Source organism: Equus przewalskii, chromosome 1 (assembly GCF_037783145.1).
Source record: "Equus przewalskii isolate Varuska chromosome 1, EquPr2, whole genome shotgun sequence".
In the NCBI taxonomy this organism is placed as follows: Eukaryota; Metazoa; Chordata; class Mammalia; order Perissodactyla; family Equidae; genus Equus; species Equus przewalskii.
The window spans coordinates 173,401,891-173,421,654 of record NC_091831.1 but is presented as its reverse complement, the minus strand read 5'-3'; the positions used below and the strand labels follow the sequence as shown (position 1 = coordinate 173,421,654).

General features: G+C 36.1%; 1 protein-coding gene across 1 annotated transcript in view; it reads right to left on the bottom strand.

The window, feature by feature from the left end:
• Positions 1–19,764, bottom strand: part of TTC6 (tetratricopeptide repeat domain 6) — a 189,720-nt gene that overhangs the window by 52,595 nt on the left and 117,361 nt on the right. The window contains exons 12-15 of the mRNA XM_070629311.1: positions 15,505–15,967; positions 15,064–15,193; positions 14,004–14,176; positions 12,197–12,333 (exon numbers count right to left, since the gene is read on the bottom strand). Coding sequence (XP_070485412.1) covers positions 12,197–12,333; positions 14,004–14,176; positions 15,064–15,193; positions 15,505–15,967 — 903 coding nt within the window. The remainder of the gene's footprint in view (positions 1–12,196; positions 12,334–14,003; positions 14,177–15,063; positions 15,194–15,504; positions 15,968–19,764) is intronic.

The following is a 19,764-nucleotide window of genomic DNA, read 5'->3' as shown; positions in this document are numbered from 1 at the left end:
TTAACTCAAAATGCACCAAGGTACTAAATGTAAAAGCTGAAACTACAAAACTCTTAGAAGAAAACTAAGGGCAAATCTTCGCAACCTTAGATTTGGCAATGCTTTCTTAGATATGACACCAAAAAGCACAAGCAACAAAAGAAAAAAAATAGACAAATTGGACTTCACCAAAATTTTAAGCTTTTGAGCATCAAGAAAATTAAAAGACAATTCACTGAATGGAAGAAAATATTTGCAAATGATATCTCTGATAAGAGTCTAGTGTCCAGAATATATAAAGAACTCTTACAACTTAACAGCAAAAGGCCAAACAACTCAATTCAAAAAATGGACAAAGGAATTGAATAGACATTTCTCCAAAGAAGATACACAAATGACCAATAAGCACATGAAAAAATGTTTAACATAATTATTAGGAAAATGTAAATCAAACCCACAATGAGATACCACTTTATACCCACTAGGGTGGTTATATTCAGAAAAATGGGAAATAACAAATGTTGATTAGAATGTGGAGAACTGGAACCCTCGTACATTCCTGGTGATAATGTAAAACAGTGCAGCCAGACACTTTGGAAAACAACCTGGTAGTTCCTCAAAAAGTTAAACATAGAATTACCATATGACCCACCATTCCACTGCTGAGTATATACCCAAGAGAATTGAAAACAAGTATTCAAATAAAAATTTTTACAGCTATGTTCATCACAGCATTATTCACAATTACCAAAAGGTGGAAACAATACAAATGTCCATCAACTAATGAATAGATAAACAAAATGTGAAATATGCATATAATGGAATATTATTCAGCCATAAAAAATGAAGTACTGATTCATGCTACAGCATGAACGAGCTTTAAAAACATCATGCTAAGTGAAAGAATTCAGACACAAAAGGTCATATATTATATGATTCCATTTATATGAAATATCCATAATAGGCAAATCCAGAAAAACTGAAAGTGAGTTGGTATTGCCAGGGGCTGGGCAGAGGGAGTTATAGGGGTGACTATTTAAATGAGTAGGAAGTCTCCTTTTGGGGAGATGAACATATCCTGTAACTAGGTGCAAGAAAAGCATTTGACAAAATCCAGTACCCACTCATGATAAAAACTCAGTAAACTAGGAGTAGAGGGGAACTTTCTCAATTTCATAAACTATCTATAAAAAACCTAGAGCTAACACATTTAACAGAGATAAATTCAAAGCTTTCCCATGAAGATCAGGTACAAGACAAGTGAGTCCCCTCACACTTTCAACATCATACTGTAGAAGTCTTTGCTAATGCAATAAGGCAGGTAAAGAAAATAAAATGTATACAGATTGGAAAGGAAGACATAAAATTGTCTTTGTTCACAGATGACATGATTATCTATGTAGAAATTCCAAAAGATTCAACAAAAAAACTCCTGAAGCTAATAACTTATAGCAATGTTGCAGGATACAAGGTTAATATAGAAAAGTCAATTGCTTTCATATGTACCAACAACAAACAAGTGGAAATTGAAATTAGAAACACCATATCATGTATATTAGCACATTATACATAGGTATAAATCTAACAAAATATGTACAAGATTATGTACAAGATCTATATGAGGAAAGCTACAAAACTCTGATGAATGAAAACAAAAAATTAAATAAATGGACAAATATTCCATATTCATAGATAGGAAGACTCAATATCGTCAAGATGTCAGTTCTTCCCAACTTGATCTATAAATTTGTCACCAGTCATGGATTCTGAACTATTTCTCTTGTCTTGTCTGACCTATTTCTCTTGTCTCACTGAAAAGTGCATGAGTTTCTTTCTCTAATGCCCTTGAGGTTGTTGGTTTCAGCTATGTTCCAGGAAGAAGATCTGAACACCAACTGCCCTGAACTGGTTCAAACTCCAAACATAAGAGTGATGCCTGTGCAGATGGGCAAAATGCACAAGAGTAGCCACGGCTTTGTGAAATTATTCCCTGTGGTCTCCTTTGGTTGATGCATGCTGCAAATAAAATTTTACTTTGTGTAACAACTAATTCTGGTGAAGACTATGATTTCAACTCACCAAGAAGCAGACCCACTCTGGTCCTTAAACAGATTCGATGCAATCCAAATAAAAATTCAGCAAGTTATTTTATGGATATTGACAGACTTATTCTAAAATTTATATGGAGAAGCAAAAGAACCAGAATAGTCAACACAATATTGAAGGAGAAGAACAAAGTTGGAGGACTGATTCTGCCCTACTTCAAGAATTACTATAAAGCTACAGTAATCATGACACTGTGGTACTGGTGAAAGAAAAGATCTATACAAATAGATCAATGAAACAGAACAGAGAGCCCAGAAATAGGCCCACATAAACATAGTCAACTGATCTTTGACAAAGGAACAAAGACGATACAATGGAGCAAAGATAGTCTCTTCAACATATGGTGCTAGAACAACCAGACATTCATGTGCAAAAAAATTTAATCTAGATAGACTTTATATTCGTCACGAAAATTAACTAAAATGGATAATAGCTCTAAATGAAAAATACAAAACTATAAAACTCTTAGAAGATAACCTCTTCTTGATGACCTTGGGCAGGGTGATGCCTTATTAGATATAACACCAAGGACACAACTCATGAAAGAAATAATTGATAAGCTGGAATTCATTAAAATTAAAAACTTCTGCTTCATGATAGACAACATCAAGAGAATTAGGAGACAAGCCACAGAATTGGAGAAAATCTTTGCAAAAAAAATATGATGCAGGACTGTTACTGAAAACATACAAAGAACACTTAAAACTCAAGAATAAGAAAACAAACAACCAGGTTAAGAAATAGGTCAAAGACCTTGACAGACACCTAACCAAAGAAGATAACAAATAGCAAATAAGCAAAGATGCCGTACATCATATGTAATCAGGGAAATGCAAATTAAAACAACAATGAGATCTCACTATATACCTATTAGGATGGCCAAAATCTAGAGCTTTGACAACACCAAATGCTGGTGAGGATGTGGAGCAACAAGAACTCTCATACATTGCTGATGGGAATGCAAAATGGTACAGCCACTTTGGTGGTTTCTGACAAAACTAAACATAGTCTTACCACACAATCCAGCAATCACACTCTTTTGGTATTTACCCAAAGGAGCTGAAATTTATGTTCACACAAAAACTTGCACACAAATGTTTATAGCAGCTTTACCAATACTTGACAATACTTGGAAGCAACCAAGATGTCCTTTGGTAGGTGAATGAATAAATAAACTGTGGTACATCCAGACAATGGATTATTCAGTGTTAAAACTAAATGAGATATAAAGCCATGAAAAGACATGGAGGAAACTTAAATGCATATTACTAAGTAAAAGAAGCCAATATGAGAAGGCTACATACTGGATGATTCCAATTATATGACATTCTGGAAAAGCCAAAACTCTGGAAAAAATAAAAAGATCAGTAGTTGCCAAAGATGGCAGCGGTGGAGGAGACAGAGGAAAAAGCAGAGCACAGAGGATTTTTAGGGCAGTGAAAATACTCTGAGTGATATTATAATGATGGATATATGTCATTATACATTTGTCCTAACCCAAAGAATATACAACACCAAGAGTGAACCCTTAGGTAAACTATGGATGATGGGTGATTATGATGTATCAATGTAGGTTCATCTTTGGTAAAAAGTGTGACATTCTGTTAAATGATGTTGATAATGGGAAAGGCTATGCACATATAGAGCCAGGGGATATCTGGGAAATCTTTCTACCTTCCTCTGAATTTTGTCTTAAACCTAAAACTGCTCAAAAAAATTAAGTCTAAAGAAAGAAAGAACAAAAATATTCTGGAATGAGATACAATGTGTTGTAAATGTACCAATAGCCACTGAGTTGTACACTTTTAAATGGCAAGTGGTGAATTTTACTTCAAAATAAAAAGTTTGGAAGTATAAATTTTGAAATTTCAGAGACAAAATTAACAGTACTTGAATTTAATTGGCTTGTCTACATATAAAATCTATTAGTATCAGCAAAAAATATTTCAGCACAGATAAGGGAGTTAATTAAGGTGGTCAATTACAATTCAAGATTCAAAAAAGCATTACTCTCTTAATTAACAGAAATAAGTACTTATAAAATGCTATGAAAAACTACCTCATTCATACAAGAAAAAATATATTTAAAAAAACTGGGACTGAAATTTACTCTAAAATGTACAGGACCTATATGAACAAAACCACTAAAGTTTATTGTAAATTTATAAATATTTGGTTTAAATTTTTTTAATGTTTTAAAATATTTTTAAGAAAGTGATTCTAAAGTTCACCTGGAAGGGAAAGAAATATACGTAATCCAGGAAAATATAGACAAAAAAAGAATAATGAAGGTACATTCCCTGAAACAACAATTAAAATGATATATTAATATAAGAATAGGAAGATAGATCAATGGAAAAGAAAAATATATCACCATATATGTATGCAATTAATGTGAAAAATTAGCATGTCCAATCAATAGTGAAAGGATTGTGCAACAAATAATATTGGATAATTGATTCTCTATTTGGAAAAAAGTTATCCCTACCTCACAATGTATATAAAACAAAGTGTATATGGATTAAAGTTTGAAATTTTTTAAAATTAAACTTTTATACAATTAGATACAACTGTAGATGAACTGTTATCTGATCCCAAAATAGAGAATGAATTTCTAAACATAAGAGCAAAGGAAGAAACTGATAGAAAAAGACTAATAAATTTGGCCAAACACAATTTTTAAATTCTTTATATTAAAAACAATACACAAATTTTAATGAGGCAAATGACAAACATTGTACACAGAAAAATGCACACATAACGTGCACAATTTGATGATATCTAAATTTAAAAAGTATATAGACAAGACTAATAAAGGAAAAATTATTCAAAATGTCAATAAATATATTTTTGGTTCAGCCTAACAGAAATGTAAATAGTGAAATATTATTTTAATTTATCAGACTGGCTGAAACTTTAAACGATTATAAAAATAGAACACTCAGTATTGGTGAAGGCATGGGGAAATGGACCTCCTCCTTAACGATAGTGACAGTGTAGATGCGGACATTTCAGATGTCAACTTGGTAATAATTATTAAGAATATTAAAAATATCCATACCCTTTAACTCAGTAATTCTAAAGCTAAGAACTTAATCTAAAGAAGTAATCAATGACATAGATGAAAGTTTATGACCAGATGATCATCAATACATTATTTCTATCAGGAATAAATGCAAGCGATCTAAATATCTGGCAGTGATGAAATAAATTATGGTGCACCCACAAGAAAAAATCATAAATCCATTAAAATCATAGTCTGAAGCGTATTTAATGCCTTGAGAAAATTCTCACAATATATGATAAGTGAAAAATTTATATTAAAATATGTGATGTGACTTTAGTTTTGCAGAAAGACAGTATGTTTTGTATGTCATGCATATATAACTACTTAAATATTAACATTAAGAGAAAATTGTGATTTTTTTATTTCTTCTTTATATTTTCACATTTTTTTTCAAACATTCCCCATGGAAATGTGTTGTTTCTATAAGAAAAAATTAACTTCTTGTTAAAAAAGAGTTAAAAGACAAAGAAATTGAATCATTAAGTTTTCCCAACTCTGAGTAGAAATAATTGAGTTTATTACTGGAGCAATAGAAAATATTAAAAGTGAAGATTTCTGCTACCAATAATGAAAGATCAGGTAATTCAAACCAACTTTCCTACTGATGACAACTAGAAAAGATGTGCTAAATGTGAAAAAATACATGGTAGAAAATATTGGAGAGCTGCAAGAAAGTAAAAATTACCAGGAAAGGATGTGGAAGAGGATGGAGAGCAAAGGAGATTAGGCTGGCTTTTGAAGCTGCTTTTCCAACGAGGCTGTTTGCCTCTCTTGTAGGGGGAAAATAACAGGTTGGTGGTACTGACAGTTTCACAGGGCTAATGGCTAGGCACTGCAGTCTAGGACTCATCAAGAAAGACGGGCCTTGAGGAACCTCCACTCCTTGTAGGTTGCAGCCACAAAGAGCAACATGTAAAGTGTAAAGAGCCACTGGAAACAGACAGGTCCTTATGGAGCTGCAGCTCATCTTGGAATCCTCTTGACCCATGAAAATGGACTAAGGAGAGATCCTGGATTGCTAGCGCCCTTTGGCTCCTGTGGAAAGCAAGCGTGAATCCTCCCTAGAGGAAGATAACATCATTCTGGGCCTTCGGGGTTTTTCCAAAAAAACAATTTTTCAAATGTAATGATATATGTACAGTAAAACATAACCAGGCATACAAGGAGGAAAAAACTACAAGAATAAAATCCAGCAAAAATGAGAGAGAATACAAATGAAACTAGACCACTATCTTACACCATACACAAAAACTAACTCAAAGTGGAATGAAGACGAATGTAACACCTGAAACCATAAAACTCCTAGAAGAAAACGTAGGCAGGAAGCTCCTTGACAAAGGTCTTGGCAATGAATTTTTGGTTCTGACTCCAAAAGCAAAGGCAACAAAAGCAAAACTAAACAAGCGGAACTACATCCAACTAAAAAGCTTCTTTCTGCACAGCTCAGGAAATCATCAGCAAAATGAAAAGACCAACCCACTGGATGGAAGAAAATATTTACAAATCATATATCTGATAAGGAGTTAATATCCAAAGTATGTAAGGAACTCATACAACTCAATAGCAAAAAAAAAAAAAATCCAACAAAAAATGGGCAGAGGATCTGAATAGACATTTTCCCAAAGACACACAGATGCCAACAGGCACATGGAAAGATCCTCAACATCACTAATCATCAGGGAACTGCAAATCAAAACCACAGTGAGATATCACCTTGTGCCCATCAGAATGACTGTTATCAAAAAGACAAGAAATAATAAGTCTCGGTAAGATGTGGAGAAAAGGGAACCCTCATGCACTGTTGGTGAGAACGTAAATTGGTGCATCCAGTATGGAAAACAGTACGGAGTTTTCTCAAAAAATTAAAAATAGGGGGCCAGCCCAGTGGCTGAGTGGTTAAGTTTGCATGCTCCACTTCAGCAGCCCAGGGCTCACAGGTTCAGGTCCCAGGTGCAGACCTACACACAGCACATCAAGTACACATAGCACAAGGATGTGGTGGCATTCCACATACAAAATAGAGGCAGACTGGCACAGACGTTAGCTCAGCAACAATCTTCCTCAAGCAAAAATAGAGGAAGATTGGCAACAGATGTTAGCTCAGGGCCAATCTTCCTCACACACACACACACACACACAAATTAAAAATAGAATTACCATACGATTTAGCACTTCCACTTCTGGGTATTTATCTGAAAAAAACAAAAGCACTAATTTGAAAAGATATATGAATGCTATGTTCATTGCAGTGTTATTTACAGTAGCCAAGATCTGGAAACAACCTAAGTGTCTATCAATGGATAAATGGATAAAAAAGATGTGGTATATATACAATGGAATACTACTCAGCCATAAAAAAGGATGAAGTCTTGCCATTTGCAACAACATGGTTGGAACTTGAGGGAATTATGCTAAGGAAAATAAGTCAGACAGAGAAAGATAAATACCATATGATTTGACTTACATGTGGAATCTATAAAACAAAACAAATGAACAAACAAAACCAAAATCATAGATACAGAGAACAGAACAGTGGTTGCCAGAGGGGAAGGAGCTTGGGGACTGGGTAAAATGGGTAAAGTGGGTCAAGAGACACAAACTTTCACTTATAAAATAAACAAGTCATGGGACTATAATGTACAGCTTGGTGACTGTAGTCAATAACATCGTAGAGCATCCTTGAAGCTTGCCAATAGAGTAAATCCTGAAAGCTAACTTTGTATGATGATGGACGGTAACTAGACTATTTGAGGGATTGTTTCTCAATGTATACAGATATCAAGTCATTATGTCATACACCTGAAGCCAATATAATGTTCCATGTCAATTATTCCTCAATAAAAAATTTTTTTTAAAAAATGAGAGATAATAGAAATAAGCCTATTGGAGCCATAGATATGTAGGAGTTGCCACACACATTTTTAAATAACTGCACCTATAATGTTCAAGAACATACAAGACAAAATTGAGAATTTTGGCCAAGAACTGGAACCTTTAAAAAAGAACAAAATGAAAAACCTAGAACCGAAAAGTATGACTGGAATTAAGAAACTAATGGAGGAGCTAAATCACATATTAGACACAGCTGGAGAGAATTAGTGACCTAGAAGAGAGGTCAGAAGAAAATATCCAAAATGAATCAGAAAGAGACCAAAAAAAATGGAAGATACAGAAGGGATGGTATGAAACCAAAGGATATAGTGAGAAGGCTTAACACACATATAATTAGAATCACAGAAGAAAAGGAAAGAATGTGTCAGAAGCAATATTAGACAAGACAATGGCTGAGAATTTTTCAATACTCCTGAAGACTTTAAACCACAAATTCATGAAATTCTATGAACCATAAACACAGTAAGAAAAAAGAAAAGCACTCCTACGCACAACACAGCAAAACTGTTGAAACCCAAAGATAATGAGGAAAGTTTAGAAGCAACCAAGGAAAAAGATACACGACCTTCAAAGGCACTGATTGACCACTGATTTCTTTGCTAAAAAAAATCTCGATGACACTGAATTGAAATACATTTAAAGTGCTAAAAGAAAATAACTGCCAATCTAGGATTCCATACTGAGCAGAAAGGCAGAGACAATCTTTAAGAACAAAGGTAATAGGGGCCGGCCCCGTGGCTGAGTGGTTAAGTTTGCGCACTCTGCTGCAGGCAGCCCAGGGTTTCGTCGGTTGGAATCCTGGGTGCGGACATGGCACAGCTCATCGAGCCATGCTAGGGCGGCATCCCACATGCCACAACTCGGAGGACCCACAACTGAGAATATGCAACTATGTACCGGGGGGCTTTGGGGAGAAAAAGGAAAAAAATAAAATCTTTAAAAAAAAAAAAAAGAGCAAAGGTAATAAAGATATTTTCAAACAAAAGTTCAAATGACTTGTTACTAGAAGATTGGCCCTAAAGTAAAGGGAAATACGGAAGGAAAATTCTTCTAGATAGAAGATGATAGATGCAGAGGAAAGTACAAATGGACCAAACACGACAAACATTGTCAACCTGGTTAAAAAACAATATTCCATTACATACCGTCTTCCAGAGACATTTTTAAAACAAAAGTAATATAAAAAGTTTAAAAATAAAAGATTGAAGAAACATATAACACGCATATATTAGCCATAATATCTGAGAGTAAAATGTTGACATCTTTCTCTTTGAGACTGGGAACAAGATAAGGATGCCTCCTATCACATTTCTGTTCAAGAATACGATAAGGAAAGGATGGGGTGGAAGGTGTAAAAGGTATAAAGATTGCAAAATAAAACTAGTCTGTTTTACAGATGATGTGTTTGCATATGGAGCAAATCCAACAGAATCTACAGATAAACTATTAGATTTCATACGTTTAACAAGAATGCTATATATGTTACAAGGTCAATATACATTTATCAATTGTATTTCTATATATCAGTAACAAAAAGTTAAAAATAAAATTACACTAAATTAGTACCTAAAATAACACAAAGCAATACCAAATATCCAGGAACAAATCAAGCAAAAGATGTATATAAGTCTTCTTTACAGAAACTATGAAATATTATTGAGTAAAAGGACTTAAGATCTAAAGAAATGGAAGAATGTACCACATGCATAGATGAAAAGACTCAATATTGTTAGGATGTCAATTTTCCACTGTAGGTCTATAAATTCACTGCAACCCCAATCAAAACACAAAGGAGTTAACATGGAAGTTGACATGCTGATTCTATTGGGTTAAACCATATGAAATTGTGAAATTTGACTATCTTGATCTATAAAGAAGTCAATTTTCATATATTTCAACCCAAACCAATATATTTGGAAATGGAAAAAGTCGAGGAAATCTCTGACAATTTTCAAAGATCAAAAGAATTGTTCTACTGGACTTCAAGACGTATTATGAAACTATAGTATTTAAGACAATATAGTACTGATGCAAGGATAGACAAAAAGGCAAAAAAGTGGAAAAAGGGACTCAGAAACAGATGCGTCCATATGTGGATCCTCATTTCTTACAAAGTTAATGCTGCAAAGTAATGAGGAAGGGATAGCCTTTCTATTAAATGTTTCTGGGAAAATCAGATATGCAAATGGAAAAAATGAAATTTGGTCCCTGCTTCACAGTATATACAAAAATTGACTCCAGGTATATTGTAAATCTAATTTTAAAAACAAACAATAAACCTTCTGGAAGATCAGATAGAATATCTACATGACATAGGAGTAGGAAAAACTTTCTCATAGAATACAAAGAGCACTAACCTTAAAGAAAACGTTGATAAATCAGACTATATTACATTTAAGAACTCTGTTGACCAAAGACAATATTTAAGGAGTGTAATAACAATCCAGAATGGGGGGGGAAATTGCCGCAAATATAACCAACAAAGGGCCCATATCAAGAATATATAAGAATTCATGTAAATTAATAAGAAAAAAAAGACAGAAACCCAAGAGATCTGAATGACAAAAAAGGAAATCCAAATGGTTAATAAATATATGAAGAAGGCACAATCATGTTAGTAACTAGGAAAATGAAAATTCAAACAATGAGATAATACTACACTCCCACTAGCATGCTAAAATTTGAGTCATAATAATACCTAGTGCTGCGTGGAACCCACACACACTGCTGTTAGTACAATCACTTTGGAAAATTAGTTTGGCCCTACTGCTGAACACTCGCATCCCCTATGAACCAGACGTTCCACTCCTAGTTGTACATCCAACAGAAACACATATGTGTGTTTAACAAGAGATAGGTACAAGAATGTTGAAGGAAACAGTATTCATAATCACCAAAAACTAGAAGCACTCAAATGTCCACCAACAGTAGGCTGGATAAGCAAATTGTAACATGTTCATGTAACTGATTATACAAAACATAAAATGAGCAAACTAGAGCCAAATGTAATAGGACGTAATATTCAGGGAAAGAAGCTAGAAGTGAAAGAATACTGCCTTATGATTCTATTTACAGAAAGTTCAAAAAAACAGGCAAAACTAAACTATTAAGGTTTAGGGACACATACTTATGTGAAGAAACCACAGAGAACTACAGGGAAGCGGTTAAAATAAAAGTCAGGGGGCCGGCCCGGTGGCGCAGCGGTTAAGTGCATACGTTCCGCTTCTCGGCGGCCCGGGGTTCACTGGTTCGGATCCCGGGTGTGGACATGGCACTGCTTGGCACGCCATGCTGTGGTAGGCGTCCCACATATAAAGTGGAGGAAGATGGGCACGGATGTTAGCTCAGGGCCAGGCTTCCTCAGCAAAAACAAGAGGAGGACTGGCAGTAGTTAACTCAGGGCTAATCTTCCTCAAAAAAAAAAAAGAGAGAGAGAGAAAAAAAATAAATAAAATAAAAGTCAGCACAGTGGCTACCTTCGGGGAGGAGGCAAAGGCGCAAGGGGCTCTCCAGGGGGCTGGAAACGTTTCCTGACCTGGTGATGGTTACACGGGTATTTGCATTGTCCTAAGTCATTAATCTGTACATTTGTATTTTGTACACTTTTCTTGATGCATGCTTTATTTTACTATAAAAAATTTTAACACTGAACAAAACTTGTGAGTGAAAAGAAGAGCAAGAATGAATACACATCCATTTTTAAACTTCTTCGAAACAAAACTTAGATTAAAAGAAAAGCAACAAAATAAGAGTTTTAGTATGCACAATAAGGGTGGAAGAATAAAGTTTAACATCCAAGTTACAACAAGATGTCACAGAACCCTATGTGAACAGCTCTCGGTACTCAATGAATACAAAGAATATGAAAAAGAAATTCAAGAAAAACATACAGGCCAATAGTTTAAAAATTGATAATGTAACTAATATTCAGGAAATGCAAATGAAACAACTCTAAATTGTCATTTTATGCCTATTAAATTAAATTACCCACCAGTGTTAGGGTGTAGGTAAAGGTTTTCACTCACAGGTTGCACTAAAATTGATTCACTATTTTTCAAGGGCTGTCTGATGTATTTCAGGCAATATTCTTTCCTGAGAATGTATTTCAAAAATAATAATAATTTCAAAAACTACATCTAACATAATTCTCACCTTGCTTGAGAATTTTGGGGATCTATATCTAACAAGGCCGTGAAATCCTGTGTGGCTGCAATCCAGTTTTCATTTTCGTAGTAAAACATCCCACGTTTCATTAAGGCATCTGTTCTTTTGGGATCATAAAAAATACACTACATGGGGTGTGAGGGTAGAGGGGAGACACAAAAACATATCACACAATGAAAAAAAAACCATGAAGTATATAATCCCATAGCAAAAATTAAGTGTACTACAACCACATTTTTAACTTCAGATTACAAAAGAGCAAACTACTTTGGGATACCAAAACTTTCAGATTTGTATTTAAAGACCATGTCTTTAGAAAGTCTATTTATCATCAAATTCTAGAAAGGGGAGGTTTTCTGAAAGAAAAAAAACCTAACAGCATATACAAGAAGCCAAGGCTTTGTCCACTAAAATTTTTACTGATAAAACTTCATAAGCGAATTGTTCAACTAGAGTAGGGTTACGTTGGATCTATCACAGCATTTTATCCCAATTAAAGATGATACATATTAGACCACATCACAGCTGAGTCAATCAAATCAAATATGGATTAACCTAGTCCCTAAAACGTGGAAAGAAAGAATTGGTGTTGGCATGGTTCATTCATTGCACGTGGACGTACAAGGCAACAGAGTGAACACGTTAAATCCCTGTTTACGCAGTTGTAAAGCTCCGTGCCTTTTCATAGCGGGGGAAAAAATTGAAGCACAAAGATTACCAAATATTTTAAAACAGGAAAAAAAAAAAGCTTGTTTGACCTCAAGTTGCTGCATTAATTTTAAACCGTTAGTGCCAGATGGAGGAAATGAACAGAATAGATAATCTAAAATTTCAATATCTTCAAAAGAGATTTTTGGCCACTTTTAGACCAGAAGTTACCAAAACTTAAAATATTCTCTGGAACCAAAAGAATGTCAAGTATGTGGCTATCACAGATTAAGAAACAGGGTGGCTAGTAACATGGAAAGCTAAATTATTTAAATAACTTCTAAATTCTCAATTGTACTAAGAATTTAGAGCTAAAAGGCAAGAGATCAAGGTTACTATTCTGCTGCAATGAGGGGAATATTTTGCCTGACTCTAGCTTCCAAGTACAATTTAGCTATAAATTCACCTCCCCAAGGGAATTCCCTGATATCGCCCAACCAAATATAAATTACCTCCCCCATCATCTTTATCTCCTTCATAGCACTCATCATAATTTGTAATTATATATTTATGTATGTATTTCTTTCTTAAATATCAGTCCTTTAAACTATAGCCTCCACGTAAGCAGGAAACATGTCTGTTTTATTCACCAAGATTTATCCACTACAGTATACAGTGTCTTAGTCAAGAAATATTTGTGAATTAATGAATGAATGAACGAGCCAGTGAGCACAGCTCTTTGAGAGCAGACAGTTCGCTGCAGAAGAGAATCAGCTATATCTCAAGAGTCAAGAAGTGGAAGATCATTTTCTCTATTGTTTGAAGGGAAGAAACAATTTTCAAAGGTTTCTTTAACCACTGTTTCACTGTTCAAGAGGAGACAGCTGGAAAAGTCAAGTCCCGCTCCGAGTTGTCTCGATGCTCCCACACCCAACCCTTTGACATAAATCCATTCATCCACTAATAATAAAAAACATCATTGACATGGTGTTAATATCAATTCCAATAAGGAATGCTGTAGGTCGTAATCTATAGTAAATTAACTTTGATTATATAACCTATATGAAAGAATCAACAATTTCTGTATTAAGATGAGAAGCTTATGATTTAAAATACATCGATGGTAGCTTTATGCGATACAGCTTACTTTAGAAAAGTCATCAATGGCCAACACCTTGTTTGCTATTTCATGCATCTCACCCCTCCTGAAATACATATCAGCATCCATGGGCTTACACTTAATTGCCTGGGTATAGTTTAGAATTGCCAAAGTAATGTCTTCTTTTCTCCTGAAAATTTCTGCCTTTGACAAATATGCCCCTAATAAAAATTAAAAAGGTAAAATTTAGTGTCACAGTCCTTCCATTAACTACAATAATTTTAAAAGATTAATCCCTGTCTATCCAAAAGTATAGTCTTAGGATAATCTTTATCTATTATACCTTCTTAACCATTTAAGTTTTTTTTTTTAATTTCAATGATGCAAAATTTATTCTCAAGGGCAAGATAAATACTCATTTATTGTTAGAAGCACTTTCAATTTCAATTTGAAGTGACAAAAATTACCTGTTACCTTTTCGTATGTCTGAAACATTTCATAATCTTTTAATGTTCACAATAAAAAGTAAGATTTTGATACCACAAAATTTTATGGACTTTTACAGAGATCGGCATAGATCAAAACACATTTATTAAGCTCATGTTATATTCTAGGGGTATGTTTGGGGTGCTGGGGACAAAAAGATGACTATGACCTTTTCTCATTCCCCAAAAGTTCCATGTTCAGGCATTCAAGTCGGTGAGAGGACGGTACATCAGGGTAAATGTATAGATTTCAACCAACCGAGAAGTCTTAGGAACACTACAACTCTAATTCAGAGATTCATGGTCAGGAAAAGCTTTGTGAATCACTTCTATAACTAAAATTTTTAAGTTCGTATTCTTCTTGTGGGATGAGCAGTAAGGAACCAATTTACTGTAATGTATACCAAGTACATTAGCATTTCAAATCATGATGAATATTTTGAAAACGATATAGGATCATAGAAGTCCTAAGTTTACAATATCAAGAATACAGTTAACTTAGGAAACTCACAACCATTTTTGGAGACTTATATCTATTGATTTATGTATCTTTATAATATCACTAAATGGTCAAAGCTTAAGTAAAGATGTAAGTAATAAAACCATCTGCAAAGATAACCCACCTGCATTATTTTTATTATGTTTGTTTATATAATTCAAGTCATCCAAAGCATCGTTAATTTTGTCTTGGAAAAGATAAATGAAATGTCGGTGCCAATAGGCATTGAGAAACAATGGCTCCAAGAGTATAGCCTAGAAAATATATGTATAAATTCAACTAAAGTTGATTTATTAAAGGAAGATATTCTATCAAATAAATTTTTCAAACACTATTGATCCCAAAGTCTTTGTGTGTGTATAGCATAAAATAGTAACTCCCAATCTGACAAACAAAATCTAGGGTTTCTAACATAAATTATTTGAAAATGCCAATAATTATAATTTCACAATCCCCACATGTATACTACAAATATTTATTGTTCAAAATTCTAGTAAAAATTATCTATATAACTATAAGGAAGCATAAATTGTTAATATTGTTATTTTGATTAAATAAAACTTACTGCCTGTAGATCATTCATGGCACTCTGTAACTTTCCCAGTTTCCTGTAAATAGCTCCACGCCTACAATATGAAAATGCAGGATATTTTGTCTTATCATTTATTTCTTTAGTCAAGATCTCCACTTCGGATTCGTAATGTTTAATGACCTCTAGAGGAAGATCAGACTTCAAAGAATCGCTCAATTCTAGTTTCAGTGGTCCTTTCACTCCTTCAGCTAGCTCCTTATGAGCAGATATTTTAACAGCTTTCTCTGCGGTAGCTGTCTTCTGACGTTTATGCTGAGAGAACATCCCAAGAGCCCATGTTCGAGGGTTGCTATTTTCTGGAATTCCTCCCTTACTTTGGGCAAATTTGTCAAAATTTAAACACATAGGTAGGCTGGGACACTGATACAGACGTTCATGTACTGGGACTTTGAGCGAATGTTTCTTCTGTCCAGGAAGGACTCCATGAGACGTTGATCTAGGTTTTAAGAGAGTGATTTTTAAATTACAGAAATATAATTATTTTTATAATCAATAAATCAACTCACCCACAAACAAAAGCACTATATTCCTGTTATTGAAATAAAATTACATGCTACTTTTATGCAACCCAAGTACTCCTGTTCATTTATTAAAATTGTAACACCATATGAAGAATCTCCGTAGAGTCTACGGAAGCAAAGATTGTTACTAAGGATGAATTCTCCCTAGAGTACCGAAACAAGGGATCAGAACTCCTTTCGAGGTTAATTTACACCCGCACCCCCAACCAGAGGAATTACAATGGAGAATGCAGGTGATAAAACTCAATATGAGAAAGGAAACACCATCCAAGAGGTTGGATAGGACATGAAGTTGAGGAAGCAAGAAGGAAAGATTGAACTCCACAGCAGCCAACCAAGAGAACATCCCAGTCTTCACCCTTCTTTAGCAGGCTATCAAATTAGACTACACGTAATATGCTTTCAAATGCTACATTTCTAGGATTATCCTCCTCAAATTCTCCATTTCCCACACAGATTTCATTCAGTAACATTTACCATATGACCGGTACTGTACTAGACACAGGAGATAGAATAAACACATTCTTTTGGAAGAAAACAAATGTAAACCCCATCGTTTCAATAATATTTACTGAGTGTGTATTATAAGAAAGACCTAGTGCTAAACAGTCAGAGAATAAAAGTGAGAAAAGTCAGCATCCTTCTCTTCCCTAACTTTATGACACTCTCCACTCCTCCCCACATTCTAGTGCAAGCTGCCATCTCTCTTCTGCCTAGAGTACAATAACTTCTTAATTCCCCGCTTCTGCTCCTGTTCGTCGTCTCATCCATCCTCTACACGGCAGCTGGCATGTTTTTGTTTTTAGCAACTGTAAATCAGATCATGTCACTCCCTCTAAAAATGCAAATTAAGCTTTTCTCCATGGTCTAAAAGACTCTACATGATGTGGCCACAGCATATATCTCTGGTAACACTACTCTCCTCTCCCAGTTTTCCAGCCATATCATCCAAGAGTAAGCCTCAAGGCTATTGCACTTTCCAGCTCTTGTGACTGGCTGGCTCCTTCTCATGGCTCCTTCTCAATACATATTTCTGATTAAACATCACTTTAGAAAAGGTTTTTATGCCAGATACATTTTGTTTCCACTTCCACATTCATCTCTACCCTTCTCTGCCTCGCTCTCTGCCCTGGGGCACTAATATGTCCACAGGATTGCTCGCTCTCTGTCTTCCAAGTATGTCCAATCAGGAACCCTGAAGAGGGAAGGAGGAGAGTGATGTCAAGGTATTTATTCCTCTGGCTCCTTGCTGAAGGGTTGCTTCAAACTGGCTATGATCTTTGACCAAAGACCAAGTGACCAAAGATCACTGCTTCTTGCAAGGAAACCCTTTCTATACAACTCTTTTCTTGCGGAGTCGAGTAATCACTCCCTCTTTTTGTCCTCTCAGACTTAGGGGTAGAAAATGGCTCTATTGTTTCTAGCCCCAGGATACTACATTATCATTTGTGGTTTCCCTGTGCCCTGCCATCTTCATAAATTGCCCCTTTATTATGCTTTCTTAGAATTATCCTAAATTGAGAGTACTATCTGCTTACTAACCAGACCCTGACTGATCAAGTAGTTGGTACCAGAGGTGGACCCAAGAAATACACACACAAAACGAGCCTGGGATAAACTTCTTGCTGGGATGAAACAGGACACAAGTAATCCATGGTATGTTGTGGTATCAAAACTTCTCAAATTATCACCAGTGTTAGCAGGTGATGTTCAGGTGGAGGGCAAGGCAGCGGGAGATCAAGCAGCTACCACTTAGTCACTAGGACAACATTAATGATTATAAAAATTGTAGACTCATTTGACTTCTTTCAGACCAAAAGAGAAGGTCCAGTACCTACTAAATTCCCAAATCTCCCAACTTTTGAGCACCCAGGTAATGAAGCTACTAGGAAAGGAAGAGGAAACTGAAATAGGGGAAGCCAACATTTGAGCAGGGACGAATGAGGCTGAGAATTTTGAATCTCCAAATTCCACTCATCTCCCCTTGACAGAGGAGACTGGCTGAGAGACTGTGAGATTCCCGAGTCTGAGAAACTCAACTCTCTCCTGCATAAATATCCTTCAATGACGACACTGTGACATTGCCGCATACGCTGTATCAGATCTGACTGAAGCACTTCCCCAAATCACTCAGCTGTGACTTCCTGAACCCTCTCGTGGAGCTACATCCACTAGAGTCCCTCACTCTCCCACATACCTCCTCCGTGAAGCTGGCCTTGGATCGGTGGCTGCCAGCCCTTGCCAGTGCAGCCTTGGCTAGAACTTCCCTGGCATACTCTGAGTGATTCTCAAACTTTAGAAAGCATCAGAGTCACCTGGAAGACTTGTTAAACACAGATTTCTGGTGTATCAGCTGGATATGGTAGACACAATTACCACACTAAACCACAGGGACAGAATGCTAATCAGAGAATTTTAACCCACAGGGATCTGTGGCAATAACTAAATGACTACAGGTCCTTAGACATGAGCTAGATGGGCAGCCTGCTAAGGTGTTCTTTGACTTACATAGGTGAAAAACTTCTAGGTCTGGGCGTAAGCCTAACCAGCTATAGTGGGGGTTCACAACCTCCTACTCAGCTCTCAGACCTAAGCCAGTTCACAGCCCCAAATCTCTCACTTGACAGGAAGGCCAGGCCTGGTCCCACTGAGAAAAGATCCTGCAACATGGCGTGGCGTATTCAGTGAATTTTTCCCAAAACCTTCCAAAGGTCTGGGAAGGAGGAAATGCCCAAATCTTCTGGGGGGTACTAGATACTGACTCTAAACTTATGCTGATCCACAGATACCCACTGTGGATGCCACTGAAGTCCATCAATCAAATCAGGGAATTATGAAGGTCAAGTGAAATAAATAATTCTGACCTGAAACCATCTAAGAGTGGATCTAGTGAGACATGGACTTATCCCACAATAATTTCCCTAGTCCAAGACTGTGTGATGGGAATGAATCCACTTAACAACATAAATTATATGGTGAAGGAGAGAATGGCAGTAAGGGTCAAGTGGAAATCTCTGGCACTGCCTCCATTCCATTCGATACCACCACCCATCAAGACAGTACACCAGAAAGACCATCAGGGAAATTACAGATGAGTGGCACTAAAGAAAGGATGTAACCTCCTGCTTGGGAGAAAATAAATTCTGCCTCTCTTGGAAATGTAGTGGCAGAAAAACGGGCCAAGAAAACCAGGACTGAGACGATAGATTTGTTTTCAGGAGTTGGTTGAATTTGGAAGTTTTGATAGTGGAAGTTAGGACTAAGGTCAGTTATTCTAGAAAAGGGCCCAAGGAGACGCATTCACAGGGATGGACAGCCATTTGCAAAAGGGCTAGCCTGGATCTCAGAGCAGGCATGCTACTCAGTCCTGGAAGGCAGGATGCTTGCGGAGATCCAAGAGTCCAGCAATTCACAGAAGTCCAGGTAAGAGAGAAGGCAGTGGGTATAAGGGAGCCAAGGCGGGCCAGGAGCCACCAATAAGCACGGCTTCCTGCTGCGTCACTGAGCTGCTGAGGAAGGTCTCCAATAGTCCCTCACTGGCTGGTCCATCAGTATTGGGCTCAGAGACCAAAGCCAAGGGAAACTTCCAGAGAAATGGTGAAGCTGCAAAGTTGTTGCAGACACATGGCATCCTGCTATGACCTAGCTGAGGGGGGAGGCAGGAGGGGTAACCTATTGTAAAGGGACTGAAGGGAAGTGTATGGGTCTGGGT